The sequence below is a fragment of the Pseudorasbora parva genome, chromosome 14 (assembly GCF_024679245.1).
Source record: "Pseudorasbora parva isolate DD20220531a chromosome 14, ASM2467924v1, whole genome shotgun sequence".
NCBI lineage: Eukaryota > Metazoa > Chordata > Actinopteri > Cypriniformes > Gobionidae > Pseudorasbora > Pseudorasbora parva.
The window spans coordinates 38,322,285-38,340,753 of NC_090185.1; the positions used below are offsets into that span (position 1 = coordinate 38,322,285).

Genomic DNA, 18,469 nt, shown 5'->3' on the forward strand with positions numbered 1-18,469 from the left:
TAGGAGTGTGATTATGGGGATTGTTGACCATTCTTCTAGAAGCTCATTTGTGAGGTCAGGCACTGATGTTGGACGAGAAGGTCTGGCTCTCAGTCTCCGCTCTAATTCATTCCAAAGCTGTTCTATCGGGTTGAGCTCCGGACTGTGCAGGCCAGTCAAGTTCCTCCACACCAAACTCGCTCATCCATGTCTTTATGGACTGAAGTTTTGTGCACTGGTGCGCTTGAAGGGGCCGTCCCCAAACTCACAAAGTTGGGTTCATGAAATTGTCCAAATTGTCTTGGCATGCTGAAGCATTAAGTTCCATTTACTGGAACTAAGGGGCCAAGCCCAACTTCTGAAAAACACCCCCCACCAAACTTTACACTTGACACAATACAGTCAGGCAAGTCCCGTTCTCCTGGCAGTCGCCAAACCCAGACTCATCCATGGGATCGTCAGACTGAAGCGTGATTGGTCACTCAGAGAACACGTCTCACTGCTCTAGAGTCCAGTGGCGGCTGCTTTACTCCACTGCATCCCACGCTTTGCATTGTTATTGGTGATGTAAGGCTTGGATGAGCTGCTCTGCCATTGAAACCCATTCCATGAAGCTCTCTACGCTGTTCTTGAGCTCATCTGAAGGTCACAGAAGTTTGGAGGTCTGGAGCTGTTGACTCTGCAGAAAGTTGGTGACTTCTGCACACTGTGACCCTCAGCATGCGCTGACCCCACTCTGTGATTTTACGTGGCCTATCACTTCATGGCTGAGTTGCTGTTGTTCTCAATTGCTTCCACTTTGTTATAATCCCACTAACAGTTGAGGGTTGAAATATTTAGTAGTGAGGAAATGTCAGGAATGGACTTATTGCACAGGTGCCAACCTATCACGGCCCCACGCTTGAGTTCACTGAGCTCCTGAGAGCGACCCATTCTTTCACTAATGTGTGTAGAAGCGTCTGCAGGCCTAGAGCTTGATTTATACACCTGTGGCCATGAAGGGATTAAACACCTGTACTCAATAATTTGGAGGGGTGTCCCAATACTTTCGGTAATGTAGTGTATTTAATCCTATGTTCACATCAGCTCAAAATGGAAGGCGTTTTCCTCTGAAATGGCTTTGCTATCATGTGACGAATGGGTAAAATGACACACTGCATGAGAAGAAAGGCATGAAAATCTCAAAGAAAGGGTAACGCTGTCATACCTCCTGGCTAGTCTGCGGAGCTGCTCGGCACACTCGTTGTCTGATTTCTGCTGCACGAGCTCCAGGATGTTCATGGTGCGATGGAAATGACCGCAGGAGAGGCTCACACTAACCGCCGTCTCATGCTTGTCGCCTGTCAACACCCACACTTTGATCCCAGCCAATCGCAGAGCTTCAATCGTCTCCTGGACCTTGTCCTGCAGCCTGCATACACACAATAACACAACCAAAATTAAAAGTACCATATTTTGCTGCTGAGGTGAAGACATGTGGTAAGGGCATAAAGTGATTTTATACTGCTGTAATAGTTTTGAATTCAGTTTTTTTATGTCTATATATATATATATATAGACATAAAAAAACTATATATATACATAAGGGATGGGCATTAAGCAAAAATTATATTCGAAGATCGATGGGAATTATTCGAAAATCACAACTCTTCCCCCGAATGCGCATAGACACATAGACAGAGAGAGAGAGAGAGAGAGAGAGAGAGAGAGAGAGAGAGAGAGAGAGAGAGAGAGAGAGAGAGAGAGAGAGAGAGAGAGAGAGAGCATTCACACTCTCATTCAGTATAATAACAAACTGTTTAACTCAAGCCATATAATTATTGTAACATGCTGAAACATTATTTGATGTTATTTGACATCGCCCCAAGTTACCGTAACCGGTGTATGCCACGCATTTCCCTAAAACTTCAGTATTTTATTTAAATGAGACGGACGCAAGCGCAATCCAGTGAAGGCGGTAAAGAGTGCGGCGTATGAGTCTGTAAGGAGAGCTGTGACTGTTGAGAGCGCGGATGACGCAGCTGTCGCAGCAAAACGTCTCTATTAATTCACGCAGTAGATATAATCAAATGTTTATTTTAAAGCACTGAATCGTTTTTGAATCTCGATTCATTCGTTTCTTAGCATTTTACATCGAGGATCGGTCGAAATGAACGATTCACGATTCAAAATACATGTTGCAAGATCGATGCATATGCATTGTCAGGATTTGTAATCGATGCATCGAGAAAACGAGTGAATCGTTACACCCCTAGTTTTCAGGCATCTGGTAAATTCAATATAATTGTACAAAACATGACAAGAACATGTCTGGGTCATGTTTCATACCAAAAATATATACATACCGTAAATGTTTTGCACTGCCATTGCAATGTACAAAAATACCAAGAAAAGAAACCCCCTTCATTCTCAAATAGCATGTTCTCTAGAGCTCATTTAGAAAACTTTTAAATTAATTTTACCCTTCACATTACACACTAATAAATTATAGTAAAGTACAAGTGTTGGCATTTACTCTAGAGACAGCAGCAATATGTAGTGCATATGTAGTAATGCCTTGTTGTTTCCCTGAGGGCTGATTAAACAAGCAGCTTTTTACACTTGACGCACAGAAAACCACCCTTGATCAGTCAACCACCCTGATCTCCAGTCATAATGTGTGAAAGTGCCTTCCTCATTACGTCTTCATCAAGCTTTCTTCATTTCTCTGACCCCAAAGATGCAGTCACATTGCAGTCGTTCTGTGAATTTTCCCGGGTGAAATCCAATCATTTTAATAGGAATCTATGCAATTGAGAATTTCAAGCGAGGGCCCACGCAGATTTCCCATCAGGTTCAGTTGATCACACAAATTTGCCATGTTGACCAACAGAAAGCCGCTAGGTTTCTAAAGTAACTTCTGTCTGAACCCGGGCTTCATTGATTACAATGGTATTGAGAATGGCCTTTTTGGCCTATAAAATCTTGCTAATGCATTCCTTTAAAATTTAAATTTGCAAGCTGTTTCAAACTCCCAAAATGAAATTTTTTTTTTGAACATTTCGGAAAAGTTCGCTCCGGCTAGTAAACACCTGTGTACTACCATTGGTGATGATGTAATAGATGGGTGTGGCACTGAGGCCCCGCCTTCTTTTTACATTTAAATCTTTTCCGCTTCATTTCTTCTGTTCAGTTCGACGAGGTCAGATGTCAGGTCCAGATTAAAAAATATGGACGTAGTGTCTCTTACGTCACCCAGAGGTTTCTGAAGAGTGTCTAAGTGGACGGAGCCATCATGGCATCGCGTCACCGTGCGTCACTTCCGGATAACAGAAAATAGGCAAAGAGGAGCTAACAGGTGGACATGGGTGGAGCTAACAGACAACCGACAAACGGCTAGTAGTAACATCAGCGGCAATCCACCTGTCACTCAAGGGGCCACGCCCTTAATTATGCAGAACTTTAAGGCTTAATATGATATTAATGAATGAATTAAAAAAAAAATAAAAGTGGGAAAGCACATGCAGTCAGGTCCATAAATATTGGGACATTGACACAATTCTAATCTTTTGGGCTCTATAAAGCACCACAATGGATTTGAAATTAAACTAACCAGATGTGGGAGGCATATATACAAACTTGTAATTCCTACACCATTCACCTGATTTGTATGTAAATACCCTAAAATTAAAGCTGAAAGTCTGCAGTTAAAGCACATCAGGCTCGTTTCATTTCAAATCCATTGTGGTGGTGTATCGAGCCAAAAAGATAAGAATTGTGCCAATGCCAATATTTAAGGAGCTGACTGTATTTATATGTTCATCTAAAAGTCACATTAGCCTAGTGCAGGGGTTTTCAAACTTCACGATGCCAAGGACCCCCAAATATGATGCACCTTTATGGGGGACCCCCTTAAATCCATCTAAAAAAAATTATGTATGAAACAACATTTAAACTGTTAGATAAATAGTAAGTATGACATTTTAAATACAACATTGTTTCCAAATTCCAAATTGGATATACTTAATGTTGGATGTATAAACCTGAAGGTGTTAAATTAAAAATTTCTTGTATAAGCAACTTTAACAATAAAAATATGTACTGGTAAGCAGCTGGCGTCCCGCGTTAAGAATTCTGCTCTACGAACCCAGTGAGCATGATAAAAGGGACTATCCACAACTTTCCTGCGAGTCTTAGTGGGCGTCGTCATGACACTCGATAATTCCGATTGACGGTATCTCAGTTCCGGTTTAGCACATATTACAGTTATGCTGCGTTCACACCAGACGCGAGTGACGAGAATAAATAGCGCTATTCGCGCGAACATGGACGCGTAAACATTTTGAATCCATTCGCTTCATTCACAACACAACAGACGCAAATTTGCGTCATGGGAGGGGCTTCTGCCAGGCAGCGGCAGTCGTCAGAAGGACGAGCCGAGTTAAGGCTGCTCTTGCTGGGGTTGATGAGCGCTGAGCGCCGCTGAGCGCCTGGGTCTCACACCTCCGAAACCTTGCTTCCATAAACCATGCAACATAAACGGACCCGTTTGACATGTTGCCTAGCACCCTACGCACTCCATTCAATGCCCAACAAGCTTCAAGTAAACTCAAGAATTGTGATGTAGAAGTAATATTTATATTTTAATATTTGTAATTGTTGAAATCATGTCAGACATTGTCAGTAGACTTTTTTTTTAATCAACATGAATATAGATGCATGAACTTCAATTAATTTAAGTGCATTGTAATAAAAATTAACATTTCATTGCTGTAAATTTAATTATTGAGTTTATATAATATATTAGTTTTAACCTATTTAAAATACTGCAGTACAACTGTATAATTTTTTGCAAGGGGTATGTTTATTGTTTATAAATAATTTACAGATTTCCCTGCGGGACCCAGCGGGATCATATTTGATGGTGAATGCGGATGCGAGTGGCAAGATTTTATTGTGTGCGTGTCGCGTGTTTCTAGTTATTTATAATAAATAACTAGAAACAAATAAACCTTTATTTTTAATAAAATAAAATCGATTTACAGGCGCATGGATGGAAGGTAAATCTTGCGTGGATCATAGGAACAGCCAAGCCTACCACACAGTGGCAAAATGTGTGCACCGCATAACTCAGGTGAATCGCGTAGTGCTACAGATATTAGTAAGTTCTTGTAAGATAGTCAGATCCATGCGACCATCTGGGACATGTGATCATTTTGCCTGAAGCGGTGTTGTAAAAGTCTACTCCTGAATCCTCATAATACAACCAAGCGTTTTGCTGATAACAGTACAGACTAACGTAAACCGGAAGTTCGTTACCGGCGTGTTCTACGTTGCCATTGCGATCATGGGAAACGTCAGAGTTCGGGAAAGTTGTGGATAGTGAGAAAAAAATCACTAGCAAGATACTAAGCAAACATATACAATTCTGAAAGGTTTGTATATGGCAAACAAGGTGAAAAATGTTTAGAAATTAAACAGTTAGATTGGTCAGTAGACTTTATCTATTTCTGCTTTATCTTTTAAATATCTAACGTTTTTCTGGGGACCCCTTAGAACCTTCTGGAGGACCCCTGGGGGTCCCTGGACCTCAGTTTGAAAACCCCTGGCCTAGTGGCCAAGGGCTAACAGATTAACCTCTCAATATGCAGTCACATTAGAGACATTTTGTGGACAAACTGTCTATCGTCAATGCTCTAGTGACATATAAAAGAACATCTCACACAGAAACCACTTTCAAACCAAGCAGCTTTCTGTCGGTCAACACGAGCAATTTGCGTGACTAACTGAACCCATTGCAAAATCTTGCTCAAAATTCCTGAACTCCAAGAAGATTCCTCAAAGATGAATACAGTAAAGCTGTTCACATGACCTGTCAGACACATCTGAAGATGCTCACTGAGTAGACTTAGACTTAGCATGTGCCTCTGTGGCATAATAGTATTAATGGTTTGTCAAAAGGCTCATGGAAATCTCAACGACAGCATGATTCCAGACACGTTCCTGTGCCCCTGCATGCCTTGAACAGTTTGAATTGTGATGCTGTTCGCATGTAGACAGGGATTGATGGCTGGCCTTAAGAGCCGCATGAGTCACTGCGACATGTCAAAGTGCATTAACAGCAGCCGCACACTGACTCACTGCTGACTTCCTGTTCTCCAGCCAGGAGGCCATCCAATAATCATGAGCGAGCACCAGGACAGTGTAAACTCATCACACCGCTGTCACTATCAGCACTGACTGTTGACAATTAATTGTCACACAAAGTACTGCATTTTTATACAGGTGCTGTCAAAATAAAAGTCCTGCTTCTAAAACACTTAAAAGGTTAGTTTACCCAAAAATTAAAATTCTCTCATTAACTTCTCACCCTAATGTTGTTGGACACCCGTCAGACCTCCGTTCATCTTCACACACAGATGAAGATATTAGTGTTGAAATCCGATGGCTCAGAAAAGCCTTCATTGACACCAATGTCATTTCCTCTCTCAAGACCCATAAAGGCACTAAAGACGTCGTTACAAAGCCCATCTCACTACAGCGGCTCTACAATCATTTATGAAGACACACGAATAGTTTTTGTGCACAAAAAAAACTAAAACAAAATAAGGACTGTGATAGGCCGATTTTAAAACAAAGATTCAAACTGTTATGAATCAGTGAATCGATTCATGATTCGGATCACCAAAGTCACGTGATTTCAGCAGTTTGACAAGCGATCCGAATCATGAATCGATTCACTGATTCATAACCATTCGAAACTTTGTTTTAAAATCGGCCCATCACTATATAAGTCGTTATTTAGTTTTTTTTGCACACTAAAACTATTCTGGTGTCTTCATAAATGATTGTAGAGCCGCTGTAGTGAGATGGGCTTTGTATCGACGTCTTTAGTGCCTTTATGGGTCTTAAGAGAGGAAATGGGATTGGTGTCAATGAAGGCCTTTCTGAGCCATCGGATTTCAACACTAATATCTTCATCTGTGTGTGAAGATGAACGGAGGTCTGACGGGTGTCCGACCACATGAGGGAGAGGAATTAATGAGAGAATTTTCATTTTTGGGTGAACTAACCCTTTTAAGGGGAAACAGGAAAAAATGATCAGCTGATGCTGATTATTTAATAAACACCAAATGTTGGCTGATATCATTTGACCTACATTGAACTTGACGAATCCATATGTACTCGCAAGCACGTGGCACATGTAAGAAATAGATCATGGTACCTCCAGGGGTCCTATTATGCCCAAAGATGTTAAATAAGACTATGATGTCCCCAGAGTATGTGAAATTTCAGCTCAAAATACCCCAAAGAAAGAAAAAAAAATCTGTTACAATTGTCACGTTTTGAGGGTGAGCAAAAACAACGTTTTTGTGTATCCCTTTAAATGCAAATGAGCTGCTGCCAGCCCCCTTTCAGGAAGAGGGCGGAGCTTCAAGAGCTCCTGTTAGCAGCTCTGATTACCTCACACAAACCTTTTATGATCAAACTTTTAAACTTTTATGAGTCGGACAATGATGGAGAGACTCAAGAAGAAGAGACAACATGTAGAATGAGACAGGACGCTATGGATAGAAGATGAATTTATGAGTTATCGATCTTCAAGTCATCCATTAGCATATTCTGTCATCAAAAACTATAAATCGCTTGTGTGGGAATTGTTGTAAAATGCCTTCAGAGCCAGAGAATATCTGCTGCATGAGGAGAGAACAGGGATTGTTTAGTTTAATTACAGTTTAATTAGTTTATATAACCTGACTTCTCTCTGGTCATCATAATGCTGTGCTAAAGCCCCGCCCCCCCCTTGTGACGTGATTGGTTAGTTTGTGACATCAGAAACACCAGCGATTCAAACCGTGTTTTTGGTTCACTGCAGTAATAAAGAGAAAATACTCAGCAATAGTGCTGACTTATGAGTTTGCACATGGTTTGTCTTAAAGCATATTAAAAACACCACATAGACACAAACAACATTAAAAGCTTAATTTTCAACACAGGGGGGCTTTTAAGACTTTTTAGGACCCTGCAGAATGGAGCATGTGTTTACTGTTGAGTTTCATCATGTTGTGCCACGCTTATGCCGACTACACGATATCAGCCCGGTTTTGGCACAGAACCATAACCTGAAAATGTTTAGGAACAGATCGACCCAAACGCAGCTTAACTGCTGTCAAAGGAACCTCATCTGACTAGAGCGAATTTGCTTATGTGTATGAGACTTCAGTCTCCACCTTAACATTTTGTGTGTGTGTGTGTGTGTGTGTGTGTTGACTCACTTGTCCTCCACCCCAGTCGCTCCCAGCAGCTCCAGGTCTTTCTCGATAAAGTTAAAGACCTCAACAAGTCGTTCCTCTCTCTGCTGCAGAGCCGTCCTGGCTTCATGGAGCCGGCGGTCCACATCCTGATACTCATCCGCACTGAAGTGTCTGCAGGCCACCACTAATGTCCGCAAACCCTTCTAAAAAAGTAAGACAGGAAACCCAATGTGAACATAATTTGGTGTGCTTGCACAGCTACTCCATTTTACTGATGTGTCCAAATGGAGGATAAAATCAACTAAATTATACACAAAATAATGTAATACAAAAGCTGATGCAAAGGAGAACAGACAGTGAACCGCTGGCCAAGAAGTTGCTTAAAAGCCACAATCTTGAGATCCACAACCATAATGAAGTTAATGCTTTTAAGCACAGACATAGGGAGCATTCAGTGCCTGGAGGAGCATTTCAATGTGGTTGTTGTGTCTAAAACATCCCATGAGTCTCAATACAATCCTGTGAGTGTGTGCGCTACCATGTGACAGACACTGGTGATGTGGGTCTGAAGACGCTCTCATGGGGTTAGATTTCAGCACGGCTGATAACGAGGACACCAAACTGAGCTAATTAACTGCACCGCTCTCATCAACGTAATTTGAATTTGAAAAGCTGAACTCAGACCAGACCTCCAAACTCCAAATAAACTTTTAAATGTTGCAAAGAAAATTAAAATGAAGCTGTATCTGGTATGAAGCAGGGTGGGGCCGAGAGCCATGGGAGCAGAGTATGGAGGAGCTCTAAAGCTTTTAATATGCTTATATATTATATTATGAATAAATGTATGTTTAATGTTTGTCGGTTCCCAACTCCTTCTTCCCTGAATTTTGTTAGTTACGCCTGATTAATTAAATTCACATGATTTTATTTCATTCTAATGAAACCTCTGCTAAGTGCTGAATTACTACACTAACAGGTCACTTTATTTGATGAATTAAAATGGTGGAGTTATCATCATGCTAAAATACATTTGAGTGTGATAAAAGCTGTTACAACGTTACTCTACTTCATGCACACAAGCTAGATCAATATTAGAATATCATATAATAAAATATGGATACTAAATTGCAGAAAAATTATAAAATATACTGTATGGTGGAGAAAATGGTGTATTACTGCTACTACAAATAACGTTTTTTTCTGATTGTGCTATGTTAGCCACTTGACAAAATAGTGCTGTCTCTTTCAAGTCCTTTTCAAGGAAAGCTTGATCACTCAACGGCCATATTTGCTATTTTAGGCACCCGAGACTAAGTCTTACTTATTTGAATGGGGGAATCCTGAGATCTCAAAAACCAATCCGTAAATGGCTCTTTTACTTTAGAAGGTGGGACTATATGGCAGAATGGGATTATGCCATGTTGCGCGTTGCAGTTTCGCCCATACGAGTAATAGGAGTGAACAGTCTTTCTTTTTCTATAGTCTTTGCAAACATGTTACTCGTGGTACATCAAGATAAAGGACAATTCTAACAATGACACTAACCGGATTTCTGAAATAAACTATTAAAGTTAGGATAACCACCAACTTCTCTTTAAGCCCCAAACATAAGACATATAATAATTGTATTGGGTTGTAACAAATATTAACCCCATGCCTGTCAAAGATCGCAGGCCAGAAATTAACTATTGTTCAACATTCACTGCTTGTTTAAACATCACACTCACTTTATCTGGACAAGCTCAGTATCATTAGACAAAAGAAAGACTCCAGCTTCGATATTTGAACACTGTTTATAATAAAACAGTAATACAGGTTGCAATAATACAGGTTGCAGTGACATTCATTTCTTAATTTATGTCAGAAGTGCATTTTAATCGATTCGTTATGAACGATATTTTGAATAGATCATCATACACACTTTAATTCCTTCTCGTCTGCAGCAGCTCAGCTGTGTTCACACAGCTCGCAAAAAAAGCTTTTAGTTTAGCTCTTAGTTCAAAAGTGCTCATATTTGGAGAAATATTGATTTAATATCATCACATTTGCAAAATATTTCGTCATACAGAATACCATTTCTATTAATTTCTCACCGAATCATCTGATCTGATAGAGCTCTCTCTGAGTCTCCTCTTTATGATATGCATCAAATATCAGTCATCAGACGTTCATTTGCTCACTGAGCTGCCAATAATATGACATGCTCAACACTGCCCTCCACATGACGCGCTCCTCATTCTGGCTCTGAGAAGAACCAGCCTTTTCTACATTTCTACGTGTGAACTAAGAAGCTAATAAACACACTATGGAATACGTTTTTTGTGTGATTTGTCATGTGATTTCCACTATTTTATATCAATAATGGATGTTTACATTATGACTGCTAACAGGTTTAACGATTAGCTCCATATAAAATGATAAATATAACATGTTTTAACATCACCATATGAATGAAATCCCCATTATATGTCGACAGGAAACTCGATGGTGGTCTAAAGTGACACAGAGAGTGAAGATCTCATTTTAATGTTTTAAATTGTGTTATGTAGCTTAATGCTAACTGAAGCTCTAATGCATCTGCTGGAACCGAGCTTTTGTCTATTTTGTTACAATAATTCACAGAATGTGATTTTAGTTTAGTTTTTTTTTTAGATAACTGTGGCTTACTAAATGAAATACTGCGCTGTTAATGGGCCATTTAGGCAGGCATACATGTTATAATGGATTGAATAATGGCTGTTAAAAAACGAAAGATTCATAACAAAAGAATAATGAGGATTACGCCTCAAACATTCAAAAGTGTGAAATGATTGTCGAGTGAGCACACTGTAGCATTAATTGAGCTGTTCTCCTCGCCAGACATTAGACAAAAGACTGCAAACGTGTCTTCAGGCCTACAAACTTATTTGATAAAAACATTTTAAAAAAGCACCAAAAAAAACAGACATGGTCTTACAAAATGTTTCATAAAATTAATAGTTTTGGACATAGCCTCAGATTTTAGATAAAGCATGAACACACTTGTGCCTTCACTTTAGTTGTAGTAATAAGTCGTTATACTACATTCACATAATATTTTTATACATGATGAAAAATATTCAATATTTTTATGTTTTAGCCTATATATCTCTATATTAATTGTATTAATAACTATCTGAGTATTTCAGCTGTAAACTCAAGTGTTGGCTTTCTAAATATATATTGGTTATGTGTATATTCAGAATAACGTATGAGCAGCTGTGTTTTTACTATGGGCATGTCTAAATGTATTTTGCATAACTAAAACTATTTTCGCATAATTTGTATAACTGCTGTTGAGAAATCGTACCGAACCGTGACTTCAAAACCAAGGTACGTTCCGAACCTTCAGATTTGTGTACCGTTACACCCCTATCAAGAATGAACTAGAAAGCAAGAATGAGAGCATGATCTAGAGCGCTCACCAGAGCAAACTCATCCACGTGGACTCTGGTTTTATCGATCTCGCCACTCTTGGTGTAGGGGAGGATGGCGGATTCGGCTCCTTTTGTAAACAGCACCTTTTCACCTAAAGAGAGACGGCACATCATTAGGAAACCATGCTGTTCAACGATAAACGGCACATGCGTGTTCAGAGGCACATGCCTGAGGGCGTCTGCAGGATCACGCTCATTCTCCTGCGGTCGGCGTCGAACTCCAGAACGTGGAGGAGCTTGTACCTGCGTGCAGAAGGACAGCTGTTAAAAAGAAATCTCCAGAAGCAGGAAAGATAAGCAATTTGGCTCCTATTTATGGAAACTTAGATGTACTTTTCTGCTTTTCCAAAAGTTTTAATCTCCATGGTTTCTCCATGGCTTCCCATGAATGTGACCCCCATCCTGCAAAAACATAATTTAAATGAATATTTCACCAGTGATCAAATATTCCAACAGTTAGGGTCAAAAGCATGTGTTTGGCTGAATTGACTGCACAAATGCATAGAAGTATGCGAGATGGGAACCTCTTGGTGGCTTCCACTAGTGCTTTCTCATCAGGAGAGGAGGCATAATACTCCATCTGAGGCGAGAAGCCATTGGCATGTGAGAACGGTTCTCCCGGCCCATCTGTCTGATCATAACTGATCTGCACCGTGTGACACAGTGAGACGGCTTTCAGAAACAACTCCTCTTCCCTGTTCTGAAACACACACACACGAAATAAGAAGGTCACAGTTTGTTTTAAAACATAACCACTGCAATGTTTAACATTTATCACAAAAATGGGTCATATTTAATATACAGGGATGCAAACAGGTGAGGGGTAAAAAAAAAAAAAGGTGAGAACATTGCATTGATGAAGGTTCTATATATATACACACACACTTTTCATGCTCATTTCTAGACTCTATTAAGTATCTTTGCATCTGCCTGAAAACTAATTCTAACAGGTAAGAATGTGTGTGAGGTGTGTGTGTGTGTGTGTGTCTCGTTAGCTCCGCCCACTGCAAGGCTCCACAAGCTCAGGTTTAGTGTGTCTTTTACAAATCCGATAAAAATATAAGACTCTTCTGAGATATGAAGAATCAACACTACTCTATAGACACTCAAGATTAAGATGAGACTGACAGAAACTGTGTTTTATGTACCCTTTAAATTGAATGTTTTTAAAATTAGCTTAGTTTAAATTAAAGGTGAAGTGTGTAATATCTGCGTCACTTTTCTCACCAAATGAAATGTAAAAATGAACCCTACCAAACAAGGCACAGATCCGTCTGGTGAATCCTCTGACACTCCTTCAGGCACGAGCTTCCCGTTGATCTCCTGGTATTTGATACCGTTGATGGAACACTCCCTAAACTGCATCTCATTCTCAGTGAGGGTTCCTGTTTTGTCCGTGAAGACATATTCCACCTGTGTGTACATCATTAGCATAGTTTTACTCATCTCACTCAGAACTATAGCTGGACAAACAGTTCTAATAATAACACACACACACGTTTGTTTTTGTGACATATGAGGACATTCCATAGACGTAACGGTTTTTATATTGTACAAACCATATTTTCTATCCCCTTACACTGCCCCTAAACCTACCCATCACACACACACACACACACACACACACACACACACACACACACACACACACACACACACACACACACACACACACACACACACACACACACACGAAACATTCTGCATTTTTACTTTCTAAAAAAAAAAAACAGATATACAAGCATTTTAAAAAGTGGGGACATGGCCAATGTCCTCATATTTCACCTTCTCCTTGTAATACCTGTGTCATACCCATGTCATTATACACATTTGTGTCCCATATGTCACAAAAACATGCCCACACACACACACACCTGGCCCAGTTCCTCATTGAGGTCTGATGTGTTGACTTGAGCCTTCTGGTCACTCTCTTCATGATATAAATCCAAGTCCCAAACAATGAAAAAAGAGCCCAGAAACTTCTGCAGCTCAACAGTCACATACAGCGAGATGGGGATTATGAAGTTGTACAACACCAGGAAAGCCAGGAAGTCGGAAATAAACTTCAAAATCTATGAGTAGAAAGTCAAACTTGATTAAAACCGTCTGGTGTTGGAGCCATAATAAATGTAATACTATAACATCATCAGCTAAGTGTAGACACTTTCTAGTGACCTGGCTGCTGTTTCTCTCTTGATCGGTCTTCTGATTGTAAAACGGCTCATCCCACTTGTTCTCTGCCTGCCAGGCGTACTTCAAAATGGTGCTGAGGATGGCTTCAAACAGCAGAATGCACAAGTAGATGATGAGAAACGTATTCATGGACCTGCAAGAAAGAAGAGACAAAAGTGAGATGATGTACTAATAGAGCATTAATGAACTGCTGAGGGAAAGCTGTCATGTGACATACTTCTCTACGGCGGAGCGCTTCTGGGATTTGCACTTGTAGTTCAGAGCCATCTTGGCCTCCATGCCTGTGTACACCGCCACACCTGCAAGATACAATACCAATTACACTCAAGCCAAAGCGCTGAAGGACTTCAGAAAATTAAAGCAGAAATACAGGTCATTCTCAAAAAATTAGCATATGTGAGAGTTTATTATTTTCCATAATGTAATGATAAAAATTTAACTTTCATATATTTTAGATTCATTGCACACTAACTGAAATATTTCAGGTCTTTTATTGTTTTAATACTGATGATTTTGGCACACAGCTCATGAACACACAAAAATCTAAAAAAATTAGCATATTTCATCCGACCAATAAAAGAAAAGTGTTTTTAATACAAAAAAAGTAAACCTTCAAATAATTATGTTCAGTTCTGCACTCAATACTTGGTGGGGAATCCTTTAGCAGAAATGACTGCTTCAGTGTGGCGTGGCATGGAGGCGATCAGCCTGTGGCACTGCTGAGGTGTTCTGGAGGCCCAGGATGCTTCGATAGCGGCCTTAAGCTCATCCAGAGTGTTAGGTCTTGCGTCTCTCAACTTTCTCTTCACAATATCCCACAGATTCTCTATGGGGTTCAGGTCAGGAGAGTTGGCAGGCCAATTGAGCACAGTAATACCATGGTCAGTAAACCATTTACCAGTGGTTTTGGCACTGTGAGCAGGTGCCAGGTCGTGCTGAAAAACCAAATATTCATCTCCATAAAGCTTTTCAGCAGATGGAAGCATGAAGTGCTCCAAAATCTCCTGATAGCGAGCTGCATTGACCCTGCCCTTGATAAAACACAGTGGACCAACACCAGCAGCTGACATGGCACCCCAGACCATCACTGACTGTGGGGACTTGACACTGGACTTCAGGCATTTGGGCATTTCCTTCTCCCCAGTCTTCCTCCAGACTCTGGCACCTTGATTTCCGAATGACATGCAAAATTGCTTTCATCCGAAAAAAGTACTTTGGACCACTGAGCAACAGTCCAGTGCTGCTCCTCTGTAGCCCAAAAGTGTCTTGACCTGGGGAATGTGGCACCTGTAGCCCATTTCCTGCACACGCCTGTGCACGGCGGCTCTGGATGTTTCTACTCCAGACTCAGTCCACTGCTTCCGCAGGTCCCCCAAGGTCTGGAAACGGTCCTTCTCCACAATCTTCCTCAGGGTCCGCTCACCTCTTCTCGTTGTGCAGCGTTTTTTGCCACACTTTTTCCTTCCCACAGACTTCCCACTGAGGTGCCTTGATACAGCACTCTGGGAACAGCCTATTCGTTCAGAATCGACTGCCGGTAAACATGTCAAACTAACGATCAAAGACGTCAGATTTTAGCCTAAGATCAGAGGAATCTTTTAGGATTTGCTAAATTTGTCTCAGACGGCCAAATCGTGGGCAAAATCGCACAGTGTGCACCCGGCTTTACCCATGATTGCGGTTTTGAGTAATGAACCAGGCTGGGAGTTTTTAAAAGCCTCAGGAATATTTTGCAGGTGTTTAGAGTTAATTAGTTGATTCAGATGATTAGGTTAATAGCTCGTTTAGAGAACCTTTTCATGATATGCTAATTTTTTGAGATTTTTGGGTTTTCATGAGCTGTATGCCGAAATCATCAGTATTAAAACAATAAAAGACCTGAAATATTTCAGTTGGTGTGCAATGTATCTAAAACATTTAAAAGTTTAATTTTTATCATTCCATTATGGAAAATAATAAACTTTTATCACATATGCAAATTTTTGGAGAAGGACCTGTACTGATAATACCCTAAATCTCAATTCCTTTAAAATGTTAACCCTCTCAATTGACAGTTCATAGAGTTGGACAGGTGACGATGTCAGCAGAAATGGAGAGTTGCTTGAGTAGTGTTTGTTTCGTCACGGAGATCTATGAAGATAAATGTTCGTTGTCGACCTTTTCAACCATGGCTAAAGACGAGATATAAGGACTCTACGAGCTTTCATGCTTACGGTTGCCAGATTACAAGAATTCAAATCCCACAATAAGAGATTTTTTATAATAGAAATTTCTATAATTTTTAATTAATAACATCTTTTCTACCCAGTGTTTCACTTAATATTTGCAATCTGGTCCTGGTTGCATGAAACCCTAAGGGGGAAAAATAGGCAATTAAAGGCTCATTAATTATGATTTGCCTAATTAATACAAACACGCGATTAGTCGACAAATCGCTTAAAGGGATAGTTCGCCCAAAAATTAAAATTAGGTGTCCATGACATTTTTCTCACACTGAGTGAAAAAACTGACCATGAGTTTTTCAAATGTTACGTCAGTTGTGATGTTAATAAAGCGTGTCATTGGGAGACTTACGGCTCATATTATCCCTCATCAGTTCCAGATGAAGCGTTTTGACTGAACCTCTTCTACTTCTGCTGCATGAGATGAGAACACATCTTTACAATTTTCTGGGTCTTAAAAGAGTCTGCGTTTGTGATATATGTCCTTATTTCATGCAAACGCTGGCTCTGTCTGGATGCGTTTAAATCTGCTCTAAGTTTGTGTTTTTGTCACCTATCGCGCATGTGCACTTCAATAAGCCGACAGAAAGCAGGTTAATGCGTTTACATGCAGCGCAAAATCAGGGTAAGAGGCAAAAAACTCCCTGTCCCGACCGGTTTATGCTTACGCCGTTTATGACCTTACTCCGATAAAAGAAAACAGGTTACCGCGTTTACATGACCACGTTCATTGTCGGCTTATTAAGCGTAATCGGCTTAAGAACGTGCATGTAAACAGACCCACTGACTTCTTTAATATAACTCAATTTTTATTTGTGTGAAAGAAGAATGTTAGTCACACCTAGGATGACTTGAGGGTGAGTAAATCATGGGCTAATTTTCATTTTTGGGTGAACTATCCCTTTAAATTAACAACTAATAGTCAACTATAAAAAAATATTTAGTTAAGGCAGCCCTATTGTGGTGTAATGTGCAGTAAGTCGCAAACATATATTATGAAAGTAAATCTGGTCAATTCTGAAGTCATGTTGACTCTAAACGTCCTAAATTGGAAATAAACAATGATGTGAATGTCGTACCAAATATTTCTTTGGTGTTTTTTAATCTTGCTCCTCGAAGCAGGAGGTTCTCTGGTCCTAAAGGTCTGAAAAGAGTAACAAAAATATAAATAAATAACCTAAATGCTTAAAACACAAACTTTACTTATAATAAATGAAAAAAACGTAAAAATAAAATAAATAAATATTTAAAAAATTAAATAATAAATAAATGAAACTTTTACATTTGATAAATATTTAAATGCATTTGTGTTCAGCCTGTTTCTCTGATAAATGTTCAATGCTCCAGTAAAAACCGTATTGATCTCTGATGTCTCACCTGACGATCTCCTCTCCTTGTTGGGTTACCGTTATTCTCCCGACAAACCTGATAAGTGAGAACATGCTGTGTCAGGACTTGTGGATGAGCAGCACTGTACAGCTGAGTGTGGGCAGGATTTCAGTGGCTTTACCTGTATAAATCAGCTTCCGGCTGCTGGCACTCCACCACGGCCTGCAGAGACTCCAGCCGAGAGACCGACTGAGACACCGCCGTCTCTGGCACCGCATAATGCGTCTGCACACAGCATAGAGAGCAGATCCAGTGTCAGAGGCCTCAACAGCACATCAATGCTATTTTACAACAGTCCCACTGTATAGACAGCAGAAAATCATCAATCATCTTAAAGAGGTGGTTCTGTGTTTTTTCTAGGCTTGGTTGTGTTTATGGGGCGCAGAATAACATCATCTTAACGTCTTAATGATTCTTTTTTTTTAACGCTGTATTTTTCTTCTATTCTCCCTTTATTCCACACTGCTGTCTCCACTGTCGTTTGAACGGCTCGTTTGCTTCCTGCTTCTATGAAGCCCATCCCTCTGAAAAACGCAATGGTCTTAGATTGGTTAGATGGCCAAATGTAGATTCCTGTATTTTTATTGGCTGAAGTGCCAAGCACAGGTTGCCGGATAGGCCACGCCCCTTCCCATTACGGGCAGAAGTCACATCTGCGGAGACTAGCAAGGGTTTATGATGTCACCAACCCAGGAAGAAGCTCGTTGTAGTCCAAACCGGCCGTTTTTTTTGTAGGCAATAAACTGCCGTAACTTTAAAAGACAATATCTCCGTTTGCATTGAGCTTTCAGCGCTGTAACTTTGCAGATACTGTTTATGCTCAAGGAGCGACATTACACACTAACTAAAGTTAAAAAAAAAGTTAAATCGCATGCAACCACCCCTTTAACAATAACTATTTGTTAGAGTTATTCTTTCTAGCTCAGTAACGAGTTTATGGGCATTTAATGGCTTTATGGAGGTAAATTTACATTTTTGACGTCTCTCCGCAGTTTAA

General features: G+C 40.1%; 1 protein-coding gene across 6 annotated transcripts in view; it reads right to left on the bottom strand.

Moving 5' to 3' along the window:
* The window catches only part of atp11b (ATPase phospholipid transporting 11B), a 103,718-nt gene that overhangs the window by 35,892 nt on the left and 49,357 nt on the right, over positions 1-18,469 (bottom strand). For all 6 annotated transcript variants that reach the window (XM_067416376.1, XM_067416374.1, XM_067416378.1 and 3 more), the window contains exons 7-19: positions 17,594-17,697; positions 17,461-17,508; positions 17,163-17,227; positions 14,079-14,160; positions 13,844-13,994; positions 13,543-13,740; positions 12,923-13,081; positions 12,193-12,368; positions 12,002-12,070; positions 11,838-11,911; positions 11,657-11,760; positions 8,235-8,416; positions 1,187-1,390 (exon numbers count right to left, since the gene is read on the bottom strand). In XM_067416376.1, coding sequence (XP_067272477.1) covers positions 1,187-1,390; positions 8,235-8,416; positions 11,657-11,760; positions 11,838-11,911; positions 12,002-12,070; positions 12,193-12,368; positions 12,923-13,081; positions 13,543-13,740; positions 13,844-13,994; positions 14,079-14,160; positions 17,163-17,227; positions 17,461-17,508; positions 17,594-17,697 — 1,616 coding nt within the window. The remainder of the gene's footprint in view (positions 1-1,186; positions 1,391-8,234; positions 8,417-11,656; positions 11,761-11,837; positions 11,912-12,001; positions 12,071-12,192; positions 12,369-12,922; positions 13,082-13,542; positions 13,741-13,843; positions 13,995-14,078; positions 14,161-17,162; positions 17,228-17,460; positions 17,509-17,593; positions 17,698-18,469) is intronic.